Genomic DNA, 25936 nt, shown 5'->3' on the forward strand with positions numbered 1-25936 from the left:
TGTTCAGCTAGCATGCCCTATTTAGAGAAGGCCTATGATGTAGGTTTTGTTGCTTAGCTAGCAGTGAAAGGTTCCATACATCTCGGTTTATTTTTAGTAAGTTTTACTCCCAAAGGGTTCGACACCTTTTGCATTATATGAATGCATCAGGCATTGGATGTTTGCAAATGTTCCTTCCATTACGGGCAATAAACTCAGTCATAATCTACATGCATTACATTACATGAAAAACTAGGAGTTTGAGCCTAAAAGTAATCATCTAATGCAACAAAAATGATATCTCTAATAAATCTAGAGTATTTTGGACAAGTAAACCTGCCAGCTTCAAATTGCATTACACACCATGGTTTCTTTGTTCATTTAGTATGAAAAGTGCAAGCAGTCCTGCCGCATATAATGGAACCCAACGTATTGATAGTTAACATGCATTCATTCAATCCGTCTATTGACGCACTGGCATCTAATAAATCTAACCTGCGGGAGGTTATTGTGCTATGTGAACGCGTTATAAGAAGAGTGCGGCGTTTTGGTGCCCATGCTCATCTGCACCCGTTCAGAAAAAAAATTAAAAAAAATACTAAAAAAATTTAAAAAATTCCAATTTTTTTGGTGTGGTAGGTAATTTGATGCGTCAGGTTCGCTATAATTTTTAGATCATTTGGACATCTGAGCTGCTCTGAGCTAAAAAGACAAATCGGGTCAGAACAGTGCATGAACAGTTAACATTTTTACGGACCCCGAATTTGTCTTTTTTGTCAAGAGCTGCCCAGATGTTCAAATGATTTGAAAATTGGAGCGAACCTCATGCAGCAAATTATCTATCACCCAAAAAATATTGGATTTATTTGAATTATTTTAGTATTTCTTTCGAATTTTTTCATCAGCGCAGGTGCGGCTGAGCCTGGGCTCAGAAGTGGATTACCGAAAAACTTCTTCTCTGTACATCTAGCTTGCATCTTTCACACAAAGTTTCAGTACCTTCAGTGCAATGGTTTGGAGCTGGCTGTAGGTGCCTCGCGATGCACCAGGCCAAGTAAATATTATCTTTATTGTGCTCCTTGATTACTTCCTCCAGTCCTTTTTACTCTGCATATAAAAATTGTCTGAAGTCAAACTTTACAAAGTTTGACCATATTTATATGAAAAAATATCAACATCTACCATGATAAAGTTATACAACATGAAACTCTAAGTCATGACGCATCTACTAGTATTGATTTCACATTGTGAATATTGATATTTTTTCTATAAAGTTGGTCAAACTTTACGAGGCTCGACTTCAGACAAATTTAATATGCGAACTAAAAAGGATCGGAAGAAGTACTTACTCTCTTTCTACACGTCTGGACGTAATTTTCCCTTTAAACACATGCAAGAATGGCGACGATAGCCAACGGTGGCATATGGACCCTAACTGCATGTACGTACGTCTGTTTCTATTTCCTGGTTAGCTATAGAGAAATGTGGAGATAATGTGTGCTTAGCTATAGACAGACGTGGAAAGGAGCGCTGACAAAATACCTAGACAACCTACAATCCCAGGATTCGAGGAAGTAGGTCACATGCCGTTCAGTTTGACATTCCGTACACAGGTGTAGTCACAGGTCTCTACTATTTTGCAATGGTAGGCCACACTTGATGCATGGGTCCAGATTTTGTTTTACCAAACACATTATATTAAACAGAAAAAATGAAATTCGGACAGTGCACCTTAACTCTTTGTACCTCGTTATTTAACAAGTACTCTCTATGTAAACTAATATAAAAGTGTTTAGATCATTTACATAGTAATCTAAACACTCTTATATTAATTTACGAAGGGAATATTTCACATAATGATACAAGAAACTAATCATTTTTCCCAGCTTGCTTGCAATCATTTAGCGAGCTGATGGTTGCACGCTTATGGGGTTTCTTTCACAATGAGCAAGTCAAGATATGTGCAAATGATTTCGCAAAATAAAAAGATACGTGCAACTGAGTGTGTTGCTCCCGCAGGTGGTCTGGGAGGGAACCCTAACTGCCTTCTCTCGTCTCGGTGGTGCAGGTCGATTGATTCTGCAAGGGGCTCGTGCTCAAGCAGACACGCAGGGAGTTGTGGTGGTTCGGCGAGCGCAGTGGTCTTGCATGTGGAGGTCCGACGCGATGCGTCTGCATTGGATTTGGCAGCTCCGACAATGGCTTCGGGCGCCGCTGGTGTGTGGAGGTTCTTTGCATGTGGTGGTGAGGGAGGGGGCGATGAAGCCCCGGCAGCCTGGCTCGAAGGCCCGGGACCACGCTAGTTCGGCCTCATGGGTCAGAGCAGACAGGTGCGAGTGTGGTGGATCTGGTGTCTTCAGTCTTCAGCATCCATATAGTTTCCTGCATCGACATGTCTCATGCAAGGCTGAGGCCAGGAACCACGACGGTTCTTAGAGCAACTCCAACGCGTCGACGTAAACTGTCCGCGAGTGTCCGTTTGGATAGAAAGGGATGAAAATGACGGGCCAACACACGGAAGCAAACGGATGAATGTCCGTGTTTTGTTTGCACGACACCCGTTTCAAGCCCAAATTTGAGCCGGGTTTGCGTCGGAGCGAATGCGCGCGACGTCCACCCTTCTCCTCCCAATGGCCCGCCAGTCGGTGGCACATCTAGCCCCATTTCACCCCCTTTCCCAAATCCCTCCCGCCCGCTCACTCCCCCGCCCGCTCGCCATGGACGGCGCGTCGAACCCCGACGCCGCCGCTGGCCTCGCCTCCACCGTCGATAAGCCCCACATCGTCCGCTACATATAGTTGCCTCTCTTTTATCAAATACTAATTACACTCACTTAGTAGCTTCAGTGGGAGTTATGTGAGATGGTCATGGAAGTAATTCAAGGGGAAGCATTTTCATGAGTATTGTTAAGGTTGAAGATGGTTTTTCAGGCATCGTCATTAAGAAATCAGATGGTCTTTCCAAACGACCAGTGCTCAGAACATACTCTATTTGGATCAAACTGGAGGCCTTTGGACGTCATGATTGACTAGCAGACGAGACATACACATGCACAACACACATGATCCATGCACTGGCCCCTGATTGGCCTGTTTAAAGATTGATTGATCCATGCATGTTCAAGTATGTACCCATCACCTGCTACTAGACCGATTAGAGGGAAAGCATAAACGACAAGAGACTATATTTTTTATTCCTGCTAACAAATATTGTCACACCTCACTGAGTATTACTCGGGTTATAAACATACTAACAATCAATGGATTTATGATTGGTTTTGAAAGATAATACGCCGGAGACGTACTAAAAAGCAGAGGAGCTACATGAAGCCTGTAGGCTTTGAGCTTGTGCGTGAAATGGCAAAACGAGCAGCGCGAGAGCTGGTCCGTGACGCGTAGCAGCCTTTGACTTGTGCGTATGCAATAAGTGATATGCTGAAAAATCCTTTCTGCCACAACTCCCCAAAAATACACATGAAATGCTGACATCGATAACTTCTTGTGTTTGGAGAACAATACATATAGCACGGTGGATTAATAACAGGGCATGAGGTGTAAAAGATACTAGTGATAATTATCTTGATAAAATAACTTTCATGGTATTCTGGGTGAAAGAAAAAAACAAAATCGACACGATATAAATGTTACTATTCACACTTTTTGTAACTGTTATTTTGTGTTTTTGGCCCTAAAGCCGATGAAGGATATTCCTTCTATAAAACTTTTTATACGAGTATAAAATTAGATTAAGTTTATTTTCAAAACGTTTCTGGAATTTTTGACCCTTTTTTTACAATTTCTACTTTTTTCCAAATCAGATACATTGTGCCCCGAGACCCACTGGGTATTTTTTTTTTCAAAAAGTCAAAGAATGAGTAACACAGAGTATGTTCGATGGTCTCTGAGAGTAGCACCTATAGAGCAAAGGATTTTTGGCCCATGATTAACTGGTAGAGGGACACGTGCTCGTGTTGTTTTTATATGCAAAAACAAGTGGAAGACAAAATCATGTCATGGGCAGTCTCATTTGTTTCCCAATAGAAGTCAAAAAAATGTCTATTACACACTTTCCTCTGAGAAGATGAGTACAGAGAAAGAAAGTTACAACCGTACCTTAGTTTTGCTCGGCATTATTCTATCACACCTGTCATCAAATTGTCATGCTCATCGTCTAAGGAATCGGGCTGCATGGAGAAAAGTGTCAGCTTAGATGCCATCTGTCGGACGAGATCGATGCCGCCCTCACCAATTAGGGCCGCCGCCCTGGCATACGAAGCCTCGACACCAGCTTCACCCGCAGACACGCAGCAGCACCAGTGAGTGCCTCGGGTGGCGGTTGGGAGGGGCGTGCTGGTGGGGCTAGGGTTCGGTCGCTCTTGTGTAGCCAGGTCCCCTAACTCACTTTCTAGAATATTGAAGGTGCCAAGTACAATAAAAAGAGTGCGCACATCCAATTGTGAAAAGTTTTGCACAATGAAAAATAAAGGTTCATGTCATTATAACAACGGGGATGGGCCGACGGGGAAATGGTAATTTCCTCCGTCATCGTTTAGTTATTTAAGTTTAGATCCTAAACCGTCCGCCGATGAACTATTTGTATTTTGGTCCGGTGAACTGCGATGTATATATTCTCCTACGCAATTCATTGATCTATGTCCGTTTGTTGCTTTCTTTCATTTCTCTATGTAGTTTGGTCCATCATGTTGCATAGATAACATAGATTTGGGTGTCCGATTTTAGATACCCAGCTGTGGGCGCGTGCCTTTGAGGGGTGACCGGTCCCTCTCCTCAGGCGCGTCTAGAGGTGTACGTGGATGTATTGGGAGCGAAATTTGCTATATCCAATTGTATTTGCTCTTATATTGGATAAAGAAGTTTCAAACCACGTAACTACTACTCTCTCCGTTTCAAAATATATGACTCAACTTTATAATAACTTTAATATAAAGTTGAGTCATCTATTTTGGAACGGATTGAGTACATAATAGCCAAGGATAAATCCAAAGAGTATTTTCTTTGGTACAAGTAGTACTGTGCATATAGCCAGAGAACAACCAGCATTCTCCACCACACATATGACGATCTCATCCCAAAATGTTATCACATGACAATCTCATCCCAAACAGTACTCTCTTTGGGACAAGAAACTTATTTTGGGATGATGGGAATACTGATCTGAGTACTCACTTAGGGCGTACGAATAATCCACCATACTAACAATAATGGTCTTGGCAGCACAATAAAAGGCAAGTGTCTGTAATAAACGGTAAACATGTGGGGCCTTTCCGAAAGTTGTGTGCTATATATAATTGCACAAATGGCCAATTTCATCAGGTAGTACATTACATAACCGAACAGCTGATGGCTATATATAATTGCACAAATGGGGGCAGAGCGAAATTGATGTGCACACGACATGCAATGCCCGATGTGCAGCCGACACAAGCTCTACACCGTCAGATTGCCTAGTATCAAATTTACAAACGGCCTGATGAGACACATCGGCTGTGTATCGTCTGGAACCGTCGGCTGTGTAGCAACGCTCGGGGCAGAGTACATCCCATCTGAGCCAGCTGATGGTTTACTCTATTCTTTTCTCTACTCACATGCACTGTTTACGTCCCGCACATACAATGATGCCGTTGCCAAACAGAGGCTGCCTGGAATTCTGCAAACTAGAAAGTTGGAGGGCCACTGCTCGCACCGGGAGATAAGACTTTGACTTACACTCATTGTGGGTACCCGATGTACTTGGTCCACTACACATTATCACGTTGAGAAACAAAATGGTATCGGGAGAAGCGATAAGCATGAGCACGACGTGCTCTCTGAGTCGCTCTTTACATTGGTAAAAACTTCACAAATTATACCACGTTGTCGGCAAGGCAAGGTACATGGTTCTTTGACTAACTGAACAAAATTCAGCAAGGCAAACAACATTTCCTAATCAAGCCAATCCAATAGGGTCTTCACCTGCACACCCATCAAACGTACCATCCCACTTGTCGATCAAAGGAGTACAAAACCAAAATATATAATCAAAAAAAGCAAGAGAAAACAACAGGGCCTTCAGCTGCACACCCATCATTGGCTAGATGTCACCACGAATAAAAAAGGTGCTTTGATAAATTCACCACATTTCTCGCCTGTGAAGTTCTTTGGTACATCATGTTCTTTTATTTCTCATGCATATAGCCTGCAAATATAATCTCAGCTTGTTGGTGAGAGATATGTAGGAAGGAAGTTGTTCTGAAACGTTCCCCTAAAAAAAACTTGTTCTGAAGCCAAATAAATCAGAAGAAATATCAAAGTAACTACACAAACAGAAAAGCATGAACTGCTCCTACTGAAAGGCCACGGAGGCATTCAATACCAAAACCTTTCAACCTCTCTTCCCCTTCTTACTCTTAAATTCACTGAATCAAAGAAATCTCTCTCTTCCCTCATGAAACAGAAATAAAAAATTGCAAGGATCTGCAAGACCAAGACCTAGAAGAATATAACACGGGAAGGAAAAGCTCACCACTTCTTTTATGAGGTAGACAGCGTTGGAAGAATTAGCTGATCTTACTCAACAAACTATGTCCCCGCACATATATGAGCATCAGTTTCTTTTATCAATACCAACAGCCAGCGGCACACCCACAATGTTAATTTTGTTTAGTATAAGCGCACCCATGAAAACTGTTGAAATCAGTAAGGAAGAAAGGAAAGAAATATCCACAGAGGAGGAAGGGGAAGGGAGTCTGTCCAGCACCACGTCGTCCTTTCGCCGGCGCTGCCGCATAAGGAAGAGGAATAACAGCCACACCCCCAGCACGGCATCTGGCCGGAGCACATCAAGAGGACCGACAGGAGACGAAACATCTGCAGCCCGCCTGCCTGACATGGAGACCTGCACCACGCAACCCGTAGAAATGAACCACTGGTCGAAACCACCGGCCATCTCGGCATCAGATAGGCAGAAAGATAGGGGGAAGACCCACTAGCACCAGCAGGCCACTCGGGAGGCCGCTGCCCAAGTCAGCTACCAACCCCGCGCACACCAGTGCAGCATGCCACAGCCCCTAGCACAGTCGTGCCGGCGCCCCATGCTCTCCACCACGGCAACCGCCCCGCCGGCGCGAGATCCAGCAGACCACGCGGGGGACCTCCGCCCCATCCAGTGGCCAACAGCGCTCACACCAGCGTTGTGCACCACGGCCTCGAGCACGGCCGTGCGCCGCATGGCACCATGCCGGAGCAACATGCGTCGCCGCCACCACCTCCACACGCGCTAGCCGGAGAAGCAACCCCGCCGCTTCCCGCCAGGTAGAAAGACGCCCCGCCGTTTCCATCCCCGGAGACAGACAAGCTTCGTCGGCCGACGCCTCCGGCGGCGGTGGGTCAGGGGAGGGAAGGGGAGGAGAAAGTGGCGCTGCTAGGTCTTCACCCCTCAAGTCGCCAGGGGTGGACGACGCGGGGGCCCAGGAGAAGGGTGAGATGTGTGGACGGCTGGGCTGCATGCACGGGTGACTACGGCTGATATGCAAAGAACCAAAAAACCAGCGAGGAAAAAAAAGCACGAACCTTTCCTGCGCATGGAACCTTTCGTGGGCTGGGAACTCTTCGCTCGCGGCCCGACGACTGGCGCGGTGCAGGAGGCATGCGGCCTACCTGCTGGGCCTAGTGTCCAAGCATATGTAAAAGTGGTCCAGCTTTATCTCAATGAGGAAATAAATTTCACACACACAAAATGAGAAAAATGTTTAGAGGGAAAGAAAGGGGACCAGATCCCAAGCAGACCATGTGGCTTAGATTGCCACCTCTAGAGAGAAACACAATAGGTTTGCTTTTCTCTAGAGGAAATATATATAGTGTTGCTATTCGTCACCCAGGATGCAGAATAGGTTATTTTTCACTGAGGTAATCTTACGATCGCTTCATAAACAAATTACATTTGGATTACAAATAGTTACATTCATATTGATTCACTACATAAAATTTAGTATAAGAAAGCAAAAAAATAGGTTATAAGACCAAAAATATCGCATTTTTATGTATGTTTTCATGTTCGTAACTTTACATAACATAGAATATTTTTTACGTCAAGTATATATTTTCTTACGTTTACTTTTTACGTATGAAATAGGACAAAATATACGAAACCTAAAAATACGGTGTATTGGCGTCAAAATAGAGAGGGGTGAAGAATAACTATTCCTCACCCAGGGTGATGAATAGCGCGACCCTATATATATATATATATATATATATATATATATATATATATATATATATATATATATATATATATATATATATATATATATACTCCCTCCTTTCCGGTTTATAGGGCTTATCTCAAAATTTTAGTTTTTCCATTTTATAAGGCTCAATTTGGTTGTTCCCCATCACATGTTCAGACTTCAAGATGCATTAAATCATTGCATGCAAGTATTAAGAGAAAACTGACCAATGCATGCATTTTATGCATGCATGCATTGCAATTAATGCATTCGTAAACATAATTTTTTTAGGAAAACAAGAGCATTAATTGGGTGCTTTTGCAAACTACAAAAAATATTTCACCACTCATCATCTACCTTGATTGGTGAAATTTTTGAATTGAGCCTTATAAACCGGAAAGGAGGGAGTATAACGCAGGTATCATAAATTCTCAATTGTTGCGACACTAACAAATGGATTTTGCAGACGACACAGAGCTGTTCTGGGGGCTCCCGAACTTCAACACGAGGTTGCTGCAGGACGGCTACGTGCAGTCAGAGATCCTACCGAGGAAGGACCAGGACTTCACCTTCGATGCAGGTTGGGCGTTCCTGATCAGGAAGATGTACTTTGAGGGCGGTGAGTGCGCGATGCCACCACCTGACGACTACCCACCGCTGCCCAGCGCCAGCTGCGATCAGCGCCTCTCGGCAGTGCTGAGGTCACTGCTCGCGGGCCTCGTCTTGTTGTTTGTCCTGTTCTAGGGGAGGAGGAGGTCGGTTAGTGCCCTTTATCCCTTCCCTGTACATTGCTTTATGAATTTATATAGCTTGCTAGTCTAGCTTTTGAGTTTGAGTAAACGGAAGAACCCCGAGTCACTTATTGCTGCACCTGGCAACTAATCAACCTTTAAGTTTCCTTTTTGAGAAGTTTTCTGGGGACGCATGCATGCATGCAGCTACTGCACTGCACATAAGCATCTCAGTTGTCGTTGGTACATGTGTCATTGCAGTGCTGATAACCAGCAACGCTACAGTTTTTGCAGCTCACGTTGTTGGTTACTGGATGTTCCTAATCCTACATGTAGCTGGTTGTTGCTCTTTTTCTCTGAGCATATCCCTATGGATGGGTGTAACACATTTACTACTCTGCAGTAGTGAAATAACCTCACACTTTCTTATAGTCTCTCATCTTATCTGCAGGAGAAGAAAGAAGTTATCAAGCCGTGGGACTCGGTCAGCCTTGCACAAAGAGAGGATCATACTACTGGAGTTGTCAAGTATTGATGAATGCTTAGATTAGTGTCCCAGAACTGCTCTGAGGGGCACTGCCGGGATGGATAGCTGCTTCGCAGTGTTTCTAGCTTGGTGCTTGGTGTTATATAGTTGTCGAAGGCGCTGTTCGTGCTAACCTTTCCGAATGCACTTATTAGTTTACTATATATTCCTCCAAAGTTGGTGCCGCTCCTTCTGAGTGTTGCTGTAGACCAACAACCTGTTTAGACATCTTTGCGTGTGTTTGTTTCACTCTGTAACACCAAGCTGTCATATAAGCTTCAGTCAGTTCCGTTATATTTTTGTTCTTGTTTTGCACTTGCTTCCCATCCTTGCCGTATGAGAGTAATGTCCTGGAATGTGAAAGTGTTAGGGGACGAGGAGGAAAACATAACCATTTTCATTTCAAACCAATACAAGGTGCAAAATCCAGGCCTCCTCTGCTTACAGTTACAGGAAACAAACCAAGCTACAGGTCATCTCTCGTCTCGGTTAAAAAAACACGACTTCCTCCCGAACTACCTCAGCGGTTATTTAACTCTATATTCTAATTAGTATACTATATACTTAACGGATTTGCTAATTCACATCTCATCTACTGTAGATGACAATTAGTTACGTGGGCTCGCGCAGCGTACTTCTTTCGCATGGGCTCTTTTAGGGCATCTCCAACATAGGCGCTTGTGGATAAAAAAATAAATCTCATCAAATAAAAAAATATCGAAGCGCTCCCCGACTCAATGTTGGGCACTAGCTATAGGCGCTAATTAACTTGAAAAATTGATCGCCACACATCAACGCCTTTTAACTCGTACGAAGGAAAAACACCTAAGTGCTCGGCACCATTCTTTGCGCCGATGCCGGTCTGGACGCCAGGATTAATCAGTCTAACTGCTAATCGGGTAGGATTTTTAGCCTAGCACCCACACCTGGCGCGGCACCCAGCGTTGGACATGCCCTCAGCGTCTGCTGTCTTTCGCATGCGGGCCGGTGATTTTTCCTATGCCGATCACGTGTTGTCTCCACGGTGGATTTTTTGTATGCGGATGGCTGGGTGCCCCTATTTGGCGACCTAGGCGCACCCAGTCACGTAAGCGCGTACCCTCGCTGTTTTTTTTCGTTTTTGTTTTTAGTTTTCGTTATTTACTTTATGTTTTTGTTTTATTCTATGTGAAAATAATCCAGGATTACAAAAAGGCTCTAAATTTTCAAAAAGTTGAGAACTTTCAAAAAGAAATCTTGAATTCAAAAACTGTTCATGGTTTTAAAAAGTATGTACATTTTTAAAATTTTCAATTAAATTTTTTTCATTCTTGTGAAACAATTTATGAACATTTTTATAGTAATGATGACAATTTGTTGTATTTTATTTACAAATTTTAATTTGATGAACAAAATTTGTATTCAAGAACATATTTTTGAAAAATTTGATGAACACATTTTGAGTTCAGTTAATAAAATTTGAATTTGATCAACATTTTCCGAAAACAATGAACAAAAATATAAATTGATGGGAATTTTTTTTAGATTGATGGAAAAAATTGAATTTTGATGAACATTTTTTAAATATGATGAAAAAAATTGAATTCACTGAATATTTTCAATTGTTGAACATTTTTTACATGGTGGAAAGTTTGTCGAAATTGATGAACAAAGAAAACGGAAAAATAGAAGAAAACAAAAAAATAAGAAAAAGACAAAAATAAAAACCGGTAGAGAAAACATAAAAAAAGACGGTCTTGGAAATAAACAGAAAAATGGGCCAGCCCATACACTGGATCGCTCGAGGGGTCCGTGCTATGTCGCGGAAAATCCTATAGGCCGCTCATTGCGGCAAACTGCCGGGGCTTCGCACAGGGGGCGAGCGACCAAGCGATATTTTGGGCCGGCCCACTTAGGTGAATAACTTATGAACTGCCCCACTACGGTTTTCTGAACCTTCTAGAAGGTTCCATGAACGTTTTTTTTCCTTTTATTGGTTTTCCACCTTTTTTCACTTTTCTGTTTCTTTTTCTTTTATTTTTTTGTTTTCTGTTTCTTTTCCATTTGTTCGTTTTTTCTTTCCTTTTATTTTTCAAGTTTTTTTTCTTTTTCAGAACATGTTCACAGTTTTACAAAATGTTTAGGACTTTCTTTTTTAATTCTTTTTGTTTTTTCAAAAAAATCAAAAAATTAAATTTTGTTCGTGTTTCCAAGAAATGTTCCCAAATTCAAAAATTGTTCTCGTTACACAAAAAAGCTCAAAACTTTTCAAAATTCAGAAAATGTACGAGATTTCAATTTTTACTCACATATTCAAAAATTGTTCGCGCTTCTAAATTTGTTCGGGACTTTTCAAAATTGTTCTCCGCTTCAAAATTTGTTCTCTAGATTAAAAAAAAGTTTGTGCTTTAAAAAATTGTTCACGCTTCCAAATTTGTTCAGGATATTTCAAAATTGTTCTCCAATTCAAAATTTGTTCTCAAGATTCAAAAAATGTTCATGCTTCCAAAAAATTTCGTGCTTCCAAAGTTGTTCTGAAGATTAAAAAATCATTCGTGCTTTAAAAATTTCTTCACAAATTCCAGAAATGTTCATGTTTTTGTAAAATCTGTGGGAAATTCAAAATTTGTTCACATAGTCAAAAAATGCTCATGTTTCAAAATTTGTTCACAAATTCAGAAAAATGTCCGCATGTTTATTTTTTTCACTAATTCAATTTTTTTCCTGTTTCCAAAAATTGTTCACATATTCCAAAAAATACTGCAGTTTTTGAAAATTTGTAATTGGCTGAATTTGTTTTAATTTATGGAATTGGCTAAATTGGTGTTTATTTTCGCCGCGGTCGAAGTTTATTTAAACTCCTGCTGCTATTCTTTCATAGTAGGTAGCCTCGCACAGTGGCTAGAGCATCGCGTGCAACTAAGCAAGGTCGTGGGTTCGAATCCTCGCTTACAACACTTTACTTCTTGGCGAATTTTCCATTCCTTGACGGACAACGAATGGGCCGGCCCAGTTGCACGCCCCCTGTGCGTCACGCAACCTATTGGCCGCAAAATGCGGCATATAGGAACTCTCATTGTACATTTGGTGCTCTCTGTCCTCATCAACCTCTAATCTGCGTTGGCTCAATTTGGAAGCCCATGAGAGTGGCCTCTAATCTGCCCTTTGCTTGGTAAAAGGGAGATGGCCCAATGGCTAAGGCCAACTCCATCGCGCAACTCCAAACGGACGTCCGTTTTGTCCGGATTTTATTCGTTTGGGTAGGAATTTGGGGTCGTGTCCGGACGTGTCCTAGGATGCGGTGGCCGTGTTCTAGCGGCAGACGCATCCCGGCCGCATTCTGTCCGCGTGCATTTTTCTTTGCAAGTCCTTAACTTTTTTATCCTTCATTTTTGGTACATGACAATACATCATCACATTTTGACTAGTAAAGTAAGGCCAAAGAAAATAAGAACAATAAGAATACATTTTAAAAGATAACCAACTTCCATAACTGCTCCCTTGAGTTGGGTTAGGGCCTTCTCGATGCACTCATTGTTAATCTGTGGAGGAGGCTCGATGTTGCATCCTCCTTTCTTCTTCAAGCCAGAAGTCGATGTTGCTTCCTCACACCTAGTCTCATGTCTAGCCTCTAATCTAGCAACAAGTGCACTTGTCTCATCTACAGCCTCTATGCTAGCTAACAGCGCACGAACATGTACTAAATTTCGCTCTATCAATATATCGATGTACTCTTCTTCCCAATACCAAAACTTGCATTCATTCTACACAATAAAATTTGAAGTTAGCACAACTAGTCTAATCCGAGAGCACAAACCGAAGCTAAAAAGAGCAAATACCCCATCGTTTAAGCACTTGATGAACACCCATCCGGGATGTTCCAGCGTTGTAGACACGCGGCGCACGACCATCCTTGGGCAGTGGTCACACTTAATGAGTGGCAACGGTGCGCCGACGAGCTTTTGGCCAAGCACCGAGCCCGGCCGGCCGCCATTCGTGTATCTGCCGGCGGACCACCAACGGTGCAGATCCGAGCGGCTAGAGGAGGAGCCACTGCCTGCATGTGGCCTTGCGGCCCTGCCAGGGCCTTCCGGCGAGGTGCCCGATCAGTCCATGGCGCGCCCCAGCCTCCTACAGCCGGGCGAGCTCAAGACCGACCGGATCAGCCCCAAATCCGGCCGGCGGGTACGCAAACCAGGTGGTCGTGGTTGGGTAGCTCGGCGGCGCCGAGGGGAAGGGGCTGGTGAAGGAAATATGCCCTAGAGGCAATAATAAAGTTATTATTTATTTCCTTATATCATGATAAATGCTTTATTATTCATGCTAGAATTGTATTAACCGGAAACATAATACATGTGTGAATACATAGACAAACAGAGTGTCACTAGTATGCCTCTACTTGACTAGCTCGTTAATCAAAGATGGTTATGTTTCCTAACCATGAACAATGAGTTGTTATTTGATTAACGGGATCACATCATTAAGTGAATGGTCTGATTGACATGACCCATTCCATTAGCTTAGCACCCGATCATTTAGTATGTTCCTATTGCTTTCTTCATGACTTATACATGTTCCTATGACTATGAGATTATGCAACTTCCGTTTGCCGAAGGAACACTTTGTGTGCTACCAAACGTCACAACGTAACTGGGTGATTATAAAGGTGATCTACAGGTGTCTCCAAAGGTACATGTTGGGTTGGCGTATTTCGAGATTAGGATTTGTCACTCCGATTGTCGGAGAGGTATCTCTGGGCCCTCTCGGTAATGCACATCACTTAAGCCTTGCAAGCATTGCAACTAATGAGTTAGTTGCGGGATGATGTATTACAGAACGAGTAAAGAGTCTTGCCGGTAACGAGATTGAACTAGGTATTGGAATACTGACGATCGAATCTCGGGCAAGTAACATACCGATGACAAAGGGAACAACGTATGTTGTTATGCGGTCTGACCGATAAAGATCTTCGTAGAATATGTAGGAGCCAATATGGGCATCCAGGTCCCGCTATTGGTTATTGACCGGAGACATGTCTCGGTCATGTCTACATTGTTCTCGAACCCGTAGGGTCCGCACGCTTAAGGTTACGATGACAGTTATATTATGAGTTTATGCATTTTGATGTACCGAAGTTTGTTCGGAGTCCCGGATGTGACCATGGACATGACGAGGAGTCTCGAAATGGTCGAGACATAAAGATTGATATATTGGAAGCCTATGTTTGGATATCGGAAGTGTTCCGGGTGAAATCGGGATTTTACCGGATTACCGGGAGGTTACCGGAACCCCCCGGGAGCTATATGGGCCTTAATGGGCCTTAGTGGAAGAAGAGGAGAGGCAGCCAGGGCTGGGCCGCGCGCCCCTCCCCCCTAGTCCGAATAGGACAAGGAGAGAGGGGGCCGGCGCCCTCCTCCTTCTCTCTCTCTCTCTTTTCCCACCTCGCGAGTCCTATTCCAACTAGGATTGGGGGAGAAGTCCTACTCCCGAAGGGAGTAGGACTCCTCCTGGCGCGCCCTATGTGGCCGGCCGGCCTCCCCCTCTTGGTCCTTTATATACGGAGGCAGGGGCACCCCAGAGACACACAAGTTGATCCACGTGATCTTATTCTTAGCCGTGTGCGGCGCCCCCTGCCACCATAGTCCTCGATAATATTGTAGCGGTGCTTAGGCGAAGCCCTGCGACAGTAGTACATCAAGATCGTCACCACGCCGTCGTGCTGACGGAACTCTTCCCCGACACTTTGCTAGATCAGAGTCCGGGGATCGTCATCGAGCTGAACGTGTGCTAAAACTCGGAGGTGCCGTAGTTTCGGTGCTTGATCGGTTGGGCCGAGAAGACGTACGACTACATCAAACAAACGCTTCCGTTGTCGATCTACAAGGGTACGTAGATCACACTCTCCCCCTCTCGTTGCTATGCATCACCATGATCTTGCGTGTGCGTAGGAAATTTTTTGAAATTACTACGTTCCCCAACAGCTGGGCGAGCGCGCGTCCGAGCTGCACGGCTGCAATGGCAGCGGTGGTGGCGGCGGCGGCGAGGGAAAGAGTGGGGAAGTGTGGAGAAGAGTGGAGTGGGGTGCGGCCGGAGGAAGGAAGGGGGCGGATAGAAAAAGGCCCGCCCTGTGCCACCGACGGGCGGGCCAGGGGAGGACAAGCGCAGACGGCTGGCGCGTCCGCGTGGTGTCCGTTTCACCCCAAAAGCGGCGCAAACTTGGGCCGGAATGGGTCGAAAGCGGACACAAAATAGAAAAAAATCCGTTTGCTCCCGTGCGCTGGGCCGCCTGGTTTGTCCTTTTTACCTCAAACGAATGAGGCCAGATAGGATAGGGTCACGCGGTGGAGATGGCCTAATAAGCTCAGTGTTGATTATACCAGGAAATAACTTGAAGTGTGTACAAGGGAAGAAAGCGAGCCTGGCGTCACGAGCCTGGCAGCAGCAACCTGCAAGTGCTCTGTTTGAGTTGTAGCAGGGGAAGGTGTTGGAAGGAACTAAAAAGCTCTGGCTGTGTTTTTTTGCCTCTCCTCGTTGGACAAGGCATTAATAGCGCGATACAGTGATCAAGCTTTTCAGCATTCCTTGTGTACATACCTATCATCACTACGTATATTTCATTACATGCTTCATCTTTAAGAAGTCTGTTCTGACTTCGTGATGTCTATCAGGCTATCCAGGATAAAGTTATCCCACCTATTATTGAATTCAGAAGGGTCATACTTATAATTAGCATCTACTAACTCACATTGTTCCTGTACTATAATTATACTCTTGTGCTGAGCGTGGAGAATCCTACATCGCAGTAATTTCTGACATGCTAATTATTAAGTCTTGTTTTATGTACTATTCAAATATCTGTGCAATTTTCTGTCCACCCTTGTGCCGGGGTGAGTCACCTTGTGCCGGGGTGAGTCACCAGAAAATTCGACCCTAACTGAGTTCGAACCCTGGTCGCAGGGTGAGCCACTGCCCACCCTTGCTAAAGTAGGGCCACAGATCCTGGTCACTAATCAAGTTCACCTCTTGTGTTGGATAAGCATGGGCCAACGGATTTCTGCATATAAATTCATCATTAGGTTAACAAAAGTTCTAATATGGAAGGTCATGTAGCATATTTAGTTGTAACTATTCAAATGACTGACACGAGATTTAGCAAGAATAACTTTATGATAATCCAGATATGCACCTTTCTATAGTGGTTGTCGTGGTTTGTTGGGTTAATTGGGTGTGTGTGGTACTTTTCCTTCTCCCGTTGCAACGCACGGGCATGTTTGCTAGTACTAGTAAGCTTGTACGTGCAACGCACGTCTTGATTTGCACATGCCGAGTAAACCATAACAAACATGCATTTAAAAGTACCCAAGATTAGATCAATAGTGGCATAGAGTCCATATATTGCTCGTGAAAAAGCATGAAATATAAGTATAATATAAAGTAAATAAATAATTGGTAAAAAAGACATATGACCACAAACAAAGGGCAAATTGTGGTGAACAAAATCGAACATAACATTTTGGACAATAATGGATAACCATCTCATGACTTATGTAGATTCACTTCAAATATGATTGTTAGGTATCTTCTATTACAAGGCGCTAATGCATAATAATAAACCCGAATGCCCACAAAAAGAACCCTCGAAAGGGGATCTTGTACAACACTATCGCATCTTTGTTGAAATGTCTTCACCAAGGTTTTGTTTTGTGCTTCCTATTTATCCTTATTCGTTACTAAAAATGTATTAAGATGCTCATTGGTCCGTACGCAACAGTGGAGACCAATACTTCCATAGTTGTTTACAAAAATAGAAGATGCTTCGGAAGCATGACTGATATTACCATATACAAAAAGTATTTACTGCCAATGTATGTAAATTATAACAACAGAAAACAGGCAAGAATACATTCGTATATAATACAACATGGTACCATACTTTACAAATTACTTCTGTTAGCTAGCAACCCAAAATTATAGATCTCGGTTGAAATAAAATGCTAGTGCAACAACCTAGAACATATTCAACCATGTTGATACCAACCAGCAAAAAAGGTTGTTAACCACTGGAAAATAAGTGAATTGTTCTTCCAGTATATTTAAATTCCTTTTTTGCTCCATTCTATTAAAGTAACTTTGGTCAAGCTCAATTTCCAGGTCTAAAGTTCCAAGCCTAATGGAAAAAAATGCATATAGACATACCTGAATAATGGTTGCATGATGGTTAAATTAGCCAACCAGTTTCTCTAAAAAGATTTGGATTCAAGATGTTCTACATGAACGATTGTATTCAGTGCCCAAGTATTAAAGAACTAATTTGAGCTTAGCTACTATACAGGCTCATTCCAATAGTATCATTTCAATGAATAAGAACCTTAGTTTGTTTCTTGTAGTGATTTCACCACCTCGATGAAAAGATCTAGAAATGATTTCACTCATGGTTAAACCAATTATTTTTATGTGGCACATATAACCTGTTGCCCTGGTAAGCACAAAAGATGTTTAATCCGGACCATCATGAATTGTCATCTTGATGTATTGCAAAATTAAATAATACATGAAGCATAGAACACCATGCCTTGAAATAGCTGCAACATGCTAACTGGTAAAATAGATATAACCTATGCCCATAGAATTAGTGAGAATGGCGAGATAATGTGTTACTATGTCACTCTATTTTGAAACACGGTGTTTAAGATAATCATAAGATGAACGTGTGTAGTCAAGTAACACCATACATCTTGGCATCAGGCATGATTGTTCACCATATTTTGAAACACGCTGTTCAAGATAATCATAATATAAATGTGTAGTCAAGTAATGCCATACCTCTTGCCGTTGTGATCCACGGTAATAAAAATTAGAATTCAACTCCATACTCCTTTCCGACACGCTAAAAACCTATCATTTATCTCAACCAATAGGCTAGTCTCCAATCTACAACCAATCCAAGCAAGTAGAGAGTCACCTCAGCTAAATGTGAAGCACCAATACAGGGACGGAAACACGACGATACAGATACAGGGATATGGGATACGGCAATTTCTAAAAACATTAGTACAGCAACACAACATACTAATAAATAATAATTAATAAAATGGCATACAATAAAGACAAAGAATAATTGATTGGGTGAGATGAGATAAAAACACTGGTCTATTTGTAGCATTCATACCTCTTTTCAAGTCCTTGTGGTACGCTTTCAGAGATGCCATGTCCCATGTTGGTTCGTCATTTCCTAGCGTGTACAACAACATCATCAGACCAGCGGCAGCAAGCAACAACACTATACAGAAACACAAAGCAGCAAAGCTAGAAAGCGGCAGTAGGCCAGCGCAGCACCAAGCGAGCAACCAGCTCAGCAAATTATTGCTTCTTTTTTTTGTTGGGCGCTTTTTTTGCCAACCTCGATCGTACCGGTGACGTGGAGCTGTGTAACTTGTCTCAAAAATTTCGTTTATCTTTGCGATTTCATACAGGTCGGTCGGTAGGTTTTTTTTTAGACAACCCGGTAGGTTTTCTTTAGGGCTTGTTCGGTTAAGGTGGATTTGAAGGGGATTGAGGAGGAATTAATCCCCTGCAAGCCAAAATCCCTGCAAATCTCCTTCAATCCACCTGAGGTTGGGATTAACCGAACAAAGCTTTAGTGTGTAGGATCGGTTTCTGGGCTGCGCTTTTGGCCTGATTCGTTTCTCCTCGCTCGACCCCGTCCGTCCTAGTCAGCCGAGACGAGTGACACAACGGACGGAAACGTCCGCTTGCGGCACGCTGACGATCATGTGTACACAAGAGAATTTTGTTTAATTTGACTTCGATTTATCACGCCAATTACGATGAGATTAAAGCAAGGGTGACCCATTTCGTTCGCGGCCGTTCGTTTGGGTCGGCGCAGACAGAAAAGGCAGCCCAATGCCGATCTAAACGGACGCACGTTCGTTTTTCGTCCGCGGGCGACCCGTTTTCGGTCCATTTTTAAGCCTGATCTGCGTTGGCGCGGACAGGCGACGGACGCGCGCGCTCGCCTACTCCTGTCCCCGGGCCCGCTGGTCTGTGGCACATTGGCCTCCCCTTTCCCCGACCAACAAGCAACCCTTGCCCCCGCCTCCTCCGCCACCGACGCCGCCACCCATTTTTGCCGGCGACTCTTCCAGCTGCCGCCGCCTCCACATCCGCTCAGCAACGCCGCCCTTGCCCCCAGTCGCCCGCCGTCACTGTTTTGCCACTGGGGAGCAAACTGGTTCCCGCCGCCGCTTCCCCCACTGCCCAGCCGCCCGCGACCAAGAAGACGCCTCGCCGCCCCCGCTACATACGACCGGCACGCTCGTCCGACGCCGTCACACTCGTCGGACTCCGGCAGGGCAGCTAGCTGGTCTGTGGGCGCCGCGTCTCCCCTCGCCAGCCGTCTTCTTCTTCGACGCCCGCAAACTGTTCGACAGTTTGTCAAGGTACGAAAATGGACTCCGCCGGCGAGTTCTTTTTCCACAATTTCATTTGCGACTCCGACGATTCATCGTCCGACGACGAGGAGGAGATATTGGTTGTCGTGTTGGTCCATCACCACCTCAACAACCAGCGGCCGTTGTTCCGTGGCTCCATTCCGGGCCACCTTCCGGCGTTGAATCGTAACCGGGAGAGCGGGCATTTCCTTCTCTGGAAGGACTACTTTGATATAACAAACCCGTTGTTCAAATATAACAAATTCCGCCGCCGGTTCCGTATGAGTAGGCATGTTTTCAACCGTATTAGAGAGGGGGTGGTCGGCTATGATGACTACTTCGAGTGCAAAGAGGATGCCATCGGCAAGATTGGTTTCTCCTCTTATCAGAAATGCACTGCCGCCATCCGAATGCTTGCATACAGAGTGCCCGGTGATCTCATTGACGAGTACGTCCGTATGAGCGAGTCTACATGCCTAGAGTCCCTGTATAAGTTCTGCAAGGCTGTGATTGCTGTGTTTGGCCCTGAGTACTTGAGAGAGCCGACAGCTGAAGATACAGCCCGTTTGTTGGCGATGAATGCTAGCAGGGGCTTTCCGGGGATGCTTGGCAGCATAGACTGCATGCACTGGGAGTGGAAAAACTGCCCTTCTGCTTGGCAAGGGCAGTATAAGGGACATGTCAGGGCTTGCACTGTCATACTAGAGGCCGTGGCGTCTCAAGATCTCTGGATCTGGTATTCTTTCTTTGGCATGGCTGGATCACATAATGATATCAACGTGCTTCAGCGCTCGCCGGTGTTTGCTAGGCTTGTCGAAGGCAACAGCCCACCGATGAACTTTACTGTCAACGGCCACAACTACGACAAAGGGTATTATTTGGGTGACCGTATCTATCCTAAGTGGACCACTATTGTAAAGACAATACCCAACCCTGTCGGAGAGAAAGGAAAAAGATTTGACCAAGAGCAAGAGAGTGCTAAAAAAGATGTCGAGCGTGTCTTTGGTGTTTTGCAATCTCGATGGGGCATCGTTCGGTATCCTGCTAATACTTGGAGCACGCAGAAACTATGGGAGGTGATGACTACTTGTTTGATCATGCTTATGGTCGTAGAAGACGAGCGCCCGGAACGTCTGTATGATCAAGGCTTTCAATTTCAGGGTGAGGATGTTGTGCCTGAGCATGAAGTATCGGCAACATTTGAGCAGTTCACTCAGTTTCATGAAGACATGCGTGATTGAGAAACTCACGTGCAACTGCAAAATGATTTGGTTGAGTATATGTGGACTCATGTTGGCAACCAATAAATGTATCTTCTTTTATTCGTTTGCAAAACTATGTGAAACATTTTTATTTTTATTTGGCCTGTAAAATACTATTTATTTGGGCGGTTAAACTATTTTGCTTGTTAAATTTTTATTTCATAATATGTTGAATGCAATGTGAAATTGGGCGGTCAGCCGGTCACGCCTGCACATATGGATCGACGCGTTGGGCGTACTGCCGACCCATATGAAAAACAGGGCGGATGCCGGACGGGCGGCCGACCCAAACTGATAAAAAGCGGACGAAATCGCGGTTTGTTTGGGTTAACCCGTTGGAATTGCTCTTAGTCTCTCATGTCTCATCTTTTATCGTGAGTGAAGGAACCAATATGCATTATCTGACCGGTCCATCATATCAAACAGGCTTGTGTATGTTAATTGCATCCATCGTGAATGCATCATGCGTGCGTGCGTGCGTGAGGTTCATCCCAAATTCACACAAGATATCTTTCCTATCTAACCTGCCCTATGGCCCAGACCTTAGGCAGATCAGGAACAAACCACCATCCTTCACTTGCCTAAACAGACAAACACCGACAAGAGAATCCGGTATTGTTATTTGTGTAACTAGACAATTCTCCGCAGCAAGGTTCAGCCAAAATGAAGTAATGAACTTATTTTACTTGATTATTTGATGGATGCATAACATTTTCATAGGATAAATATCATAATATGTGCTTAAATTTTCTTGGGAGTGGTCCACGCTGGTGCCTTGTTCCTTCAGATATTTTTTCACATGTGGGATTCCTTTCTTCAGCCCTGAATGGATGACCCTTTGTGGTGTCTTCAAGTGAGACACTGCTGTTGGGAGTTTCGTAGCTTTCTTCATCTTCCTAACTTCCTAACAACCTCTATGCAATTCTTGTGTGTTTCTTTTGTTTGATGTGTTGACGAAGGGGGTAGAACAATTTTTTTGTGCATCAGATCACATCCCGTTGGCACGGGCGGCGACGCGATCCACTTTTTCAGGCGACCTCTTCCCGAGCGTCCTCACCTCGCCGCCGCCGGGAGTCGCTTGCGGGCTTGCCCGCATGGCCGATGGCGGCGGCGGGGCTCCGTTCCTGTTGCTGTTGAGCGACCTTTGACGATGTACAGGTGACGGCCTGATCCAGTAATGAAGGCAATGGTGCAGGGGCAACAGCAGTTCGTGGCTAGCGGGAGGCAGCAGAGCACCTTCCCAATCCTTCATGGCGGCACTTGTAGCAGGCACCCAGGCCACGGAGGAAAGGGAAGGGAGCCGGCACCACCACCATGTCCCCGATGTGGAGAGCCCACTCTTTGAGCCGCTGCTAGCGCTGCTCCAAGGCACCTCTTCTGTGTCGGGGGGAGACAGGATGAGGCCGTGGCGACGCAGCTGATGCTGCGGCCGTCCGCCGTCACCTATGCTCCGAGCAGGAATGTGGCGGCCGCAGATATCACGGCCGTCGCGCCCGATCTGGCCTACGCGCTGTTGGGCCCTGACGGTCGTGCTTGGCTGCCTAGGGGACACGGCCTCCTTTGGACTAAGGTCGCCGGAGAGGCTTGTACCTTCAGATTCAGCGGGGTTCGCGATCTGCATCGCCAATGACGATGCATGACGAAGGTTATGTCCTCCACGGCTCCACCCGGTGTAATCTGCTGCCACATGCAACAAAGACGATGATAGTGGGGGCATGTGATGATGTTGTCTCATCCAGATCGGTCATCTACTACTACCTTGTGAGGACGATCCATGTACGCTAGAGTGTCCTAAACTCGGGATTTGTGCGTTGCATGTGACCTTCCTCCCTCATCAAGCTGTTGGGTTCGTGGAAAGTGGAGGAGATAACATTGGATGACTTCGATTGGGTGGTGCTCCTCGAGTACCCGGTCTCGAGCTCCGGGGTGATGACCCTAGGTCTAACCTTAGTTGGTTATACCTGGCAATGGCGGCGTTTTTTGCGTCGTTACCCTCTTGAAGGCATTGCTTGGAGTTGCTCGGACTTAATCTTCAGGATGAAAGCCCACGATCTAGCCTTCAGTGGTGGATCTGACGACGGCGGCGCTTATGCGTCGTTTCCTTACTGAAGGCGTTGCTTTTGAAGAACCCTTTTCCGTAGTCCTCGGTTGTCAAAAGATGACTGGTTCGATGGTCGTTGTTGTATATCATCGATCGTTGTTTTGATCGCTTCAGTTTTTCTATTTTTTATTCTTCTTCGCCTTGGCATTGCTTCGGTCTTATTTGACTTTGCTTTTTGCTAGTGTGATCTTTGAGTGTGTGTAGTGTTGGCTGTGTGCATCCTAGTTATGCAGAGACCGGGTATGTACTTATTGTGATTGTATCGCTCGATGCTACATTATGAGTTAATAAAAAAATGCCCTTTGTCGAAAAAAGATCACATCCCGTAGGAAAATCAGTAATATGCGTTTTTTTAACACAGTACAGACGCAAGTGCTCATACATACGCGCATACACCCACTTCTATAAACGCACACACGCACACCCTACCCCTATGACCACCTTTGAGAGACTGAGCCGGCATATTATCTTGAGATTTACGAAGTCATCATAGGCGCCTCGTTATCGACGGGAATGTCTCCTTCCACTGAAAGCGCATCACCAAAAATCCTATAATAAATCCAAGAATAATGCAAGCACTAGGACTAAGAAAACAATTTTGCATGAAATAGTCGTACATGTTGCCTTTGTGGTGACTGTCCATGTACTTGGCAAAACTCAATATTTAGTTGTAGTGAAGATGAACTTGTAGGGATACAATTGTATGGGTGGTGTTATATATAGATAATGTGGCAGTGATAAAAATGTGCAATTGAAAGATGTTGTTTCAAAAATTGTTAATACACATTTAATTCGGCAGTGAATCTGTAGAAATTCATAAATGTCATTTATATTGTGTTATTAATTAGCAGCAAATTAACCAATTAACGTAGGTATTAATATGGCACTTGCATGTAAGATTTGAGCTTAGGTTAGCCATAATGATGGTATCTTAGCTAGTATCATGCACTTGGTAATAGTAAACACGCTGATGTGGCATATAATTAAAGAAGAGAGAGAGGGAGTTAGCGTAACACAGGTAGATACTGTATCATATTAAATACTATGCTACTTTGTGTCATGCATGGTAATAAATAAGGTCATCTATGATACTACTCTATTATACTCCCTCTCTCTCAGTTTACAGGGCATGCGCGTACCCTAGGTCGTCAATTTGACCAACCTAATACAAGTCATATATTACAAAAAATATACCAACATAAACTTTAGATGTTCTATTTTCAAACTATATAATTTTTGTGTTATATAGTTTATATTAGGGTGATAAAATTGGCAACCTAGATATACGGGCATGACTTGTAAACTGAAACAGAGGGAGTACTATGCACTATGAAGGTAGTATCATACACTAGTATCACATGCATGATACTAGTATACGACACTCCCCACTGTGAGTAGCCTTAAAACATCTCTAGCAGACCCCGTATAAAGCCATGACCCGCAAAATAACTGCCAAAATAAGGGTCGGCGTGGAAAATGCTGCCCGACCAGACCCCACAAATGCGTCCGACCCATGAATATTTTTGAGGGGCACGGCAAAATCTCATCCCTAACCCGCGAATACGCAGGTTTCCGCCTTGCCCCTACGGTGCCCCGTATCCTAGGAAAGCGGTCGGTGGGAGGGACAATTCTGCCCGCGACCTTTTCCCACCTCCTTCCGCCGCCCGCCCGCCATTGGTTCCGCCCGTCCGCCGCCGACGATTCTGGCCAAATCTGCGGGCGGAATCACGCTGCGGGGCGCCCCTACCCTCTTCCATCGAGCCGCTGCACCGGCTCCCTCGGATCCGCCTATCCGAGAAACCCCTAGTCATCGTTGCCGCCCGGGATCGACCGTCCCCGATCCGTCGGAGAGCCACCGCCCCCAGCAACCGGTGAGTTTTTACTTGTGCTTGTGCCGAGCGGTATACACAGTTGGTTAATGCGGCGTGCCTATTTGTGAATTTAGATGGAATTGAGCCGGTGCGAGAAGTTTTTGCTCGACGATTCGTCCGATTCGGATGACTCGGGTGTTGAGACGCTGGTTGTCAACTATCGGCAGCAAACGTTGGTGATGGCCCTTGATACCTCTCCAACGTATCTATAATTTTTGATTGTTCCATGATATTATATTATCTGTTTTAGATGTTTAATGGGCTTTAATATGCACTTTTATATTATTTTTGGGACTAACCTATTAACCGGAGGCCCAGTGCCAGTTTATGTTTTTTTTGCCTATTTCAGTGTTTCGTAGAAAAGGAATATCAAATAAAATCCAAATGGAATGAAACCTTTGCGTGGATCTTTCTTAGAACAAACGCAACACAGAAGACTTGGAGTACAAGTTTGGAAGTCCGCGAAGCTTCCACGAGGCAGGGGGCATGCCCAGTGGGGTAGGCGCGCCCCCACCCTCGTGGCCCCCACAGAGCTCCACCACCGTACTTCTTTTGCCTATATATACTAAAACATCTAGGAGAGCCACGAAACCACTTTTCCACTGCCGCAACCTTTTGTACCCGTGAGATCCCATCCAGGGACCTTTTCGGTGATCTGCCGAAGGGGGAATCGATCATGGAGGGCTTCTACATCAACACCATAGCCTCTCCGATGATGTTTGAGTAGTTTACTGCAGACCTTCGGGTCCATAGTTATTAGCTAGATGGCTTCTTCTCTCTCTTTGATCTTCAATACAAAGTTCTCCTCGATGTTCTTGGAGATCTATTCG

At 44.5% G+C, this 25936-nt stretch overlaps 1 protein-coding gene and 1 long non-coding RNA gene across 4 annotated transcripts in view; one reads left to right on the forward strand and one right to left on the reverse strand.

The window, feature by feature from the left end:
• LOC119316375 (COBRA-like protein 7) overlaps window positions 1–9744 on the forward strand; it is a 15258-nt gene extending 5514 nt beyond the window's left edge. The window contains exons 2-3 of one of the 3 annotated variants that reach the window (XM_037590693.1): window positions 8673–8965; window positions 9389–9744. In XM_037590693.1, the coding sequence (XP_037446590.1) occupies window positions 8673–8950 (278 nt within the window). In that variant the 3' untranslated portion in view covers window positions 8951–8965; window positions 9389–9744. Of the gene's footprint in view, window positions 1–2047; window positions 3187–8672; window positions 8966–9388 lie in introns of those variants that run through there. The other 2 variants (XM_037590692.1, XM_037590691.1) reach the window with 2 other exon arrangements.
• On the reverse strand, window positions 6486–7459 carry LOC119316377. The gene is made up of 2 exons (XR_005152950.1): window positions 6965–7459; window positions 6486–6873 (listed from the first exon to the last, which is right to left on the reverse strand). It is a non-coding gene; the product is annotated as an uncharacterized LOC119316377 (long non-coding RNA).
• Window positions 9745–25936: the final 16192 nt, after the last annotated feature.

This window comes from Triticum dicoccoides, chromosome 6A (assembly GCF_002162155.2).
Source record: "Triticum dicoccoides isolate Atlit2015 ecotype Zavitan chromosome 6A, WEW_v2.0, whole genome shotgun sequence".
Lineage (NCBI taxonomy): Eukaryota > Viridiplantae > Streptophyta > Magnoliopsida > Poales > Poaceae > Triticum > Triticum dicoccoides.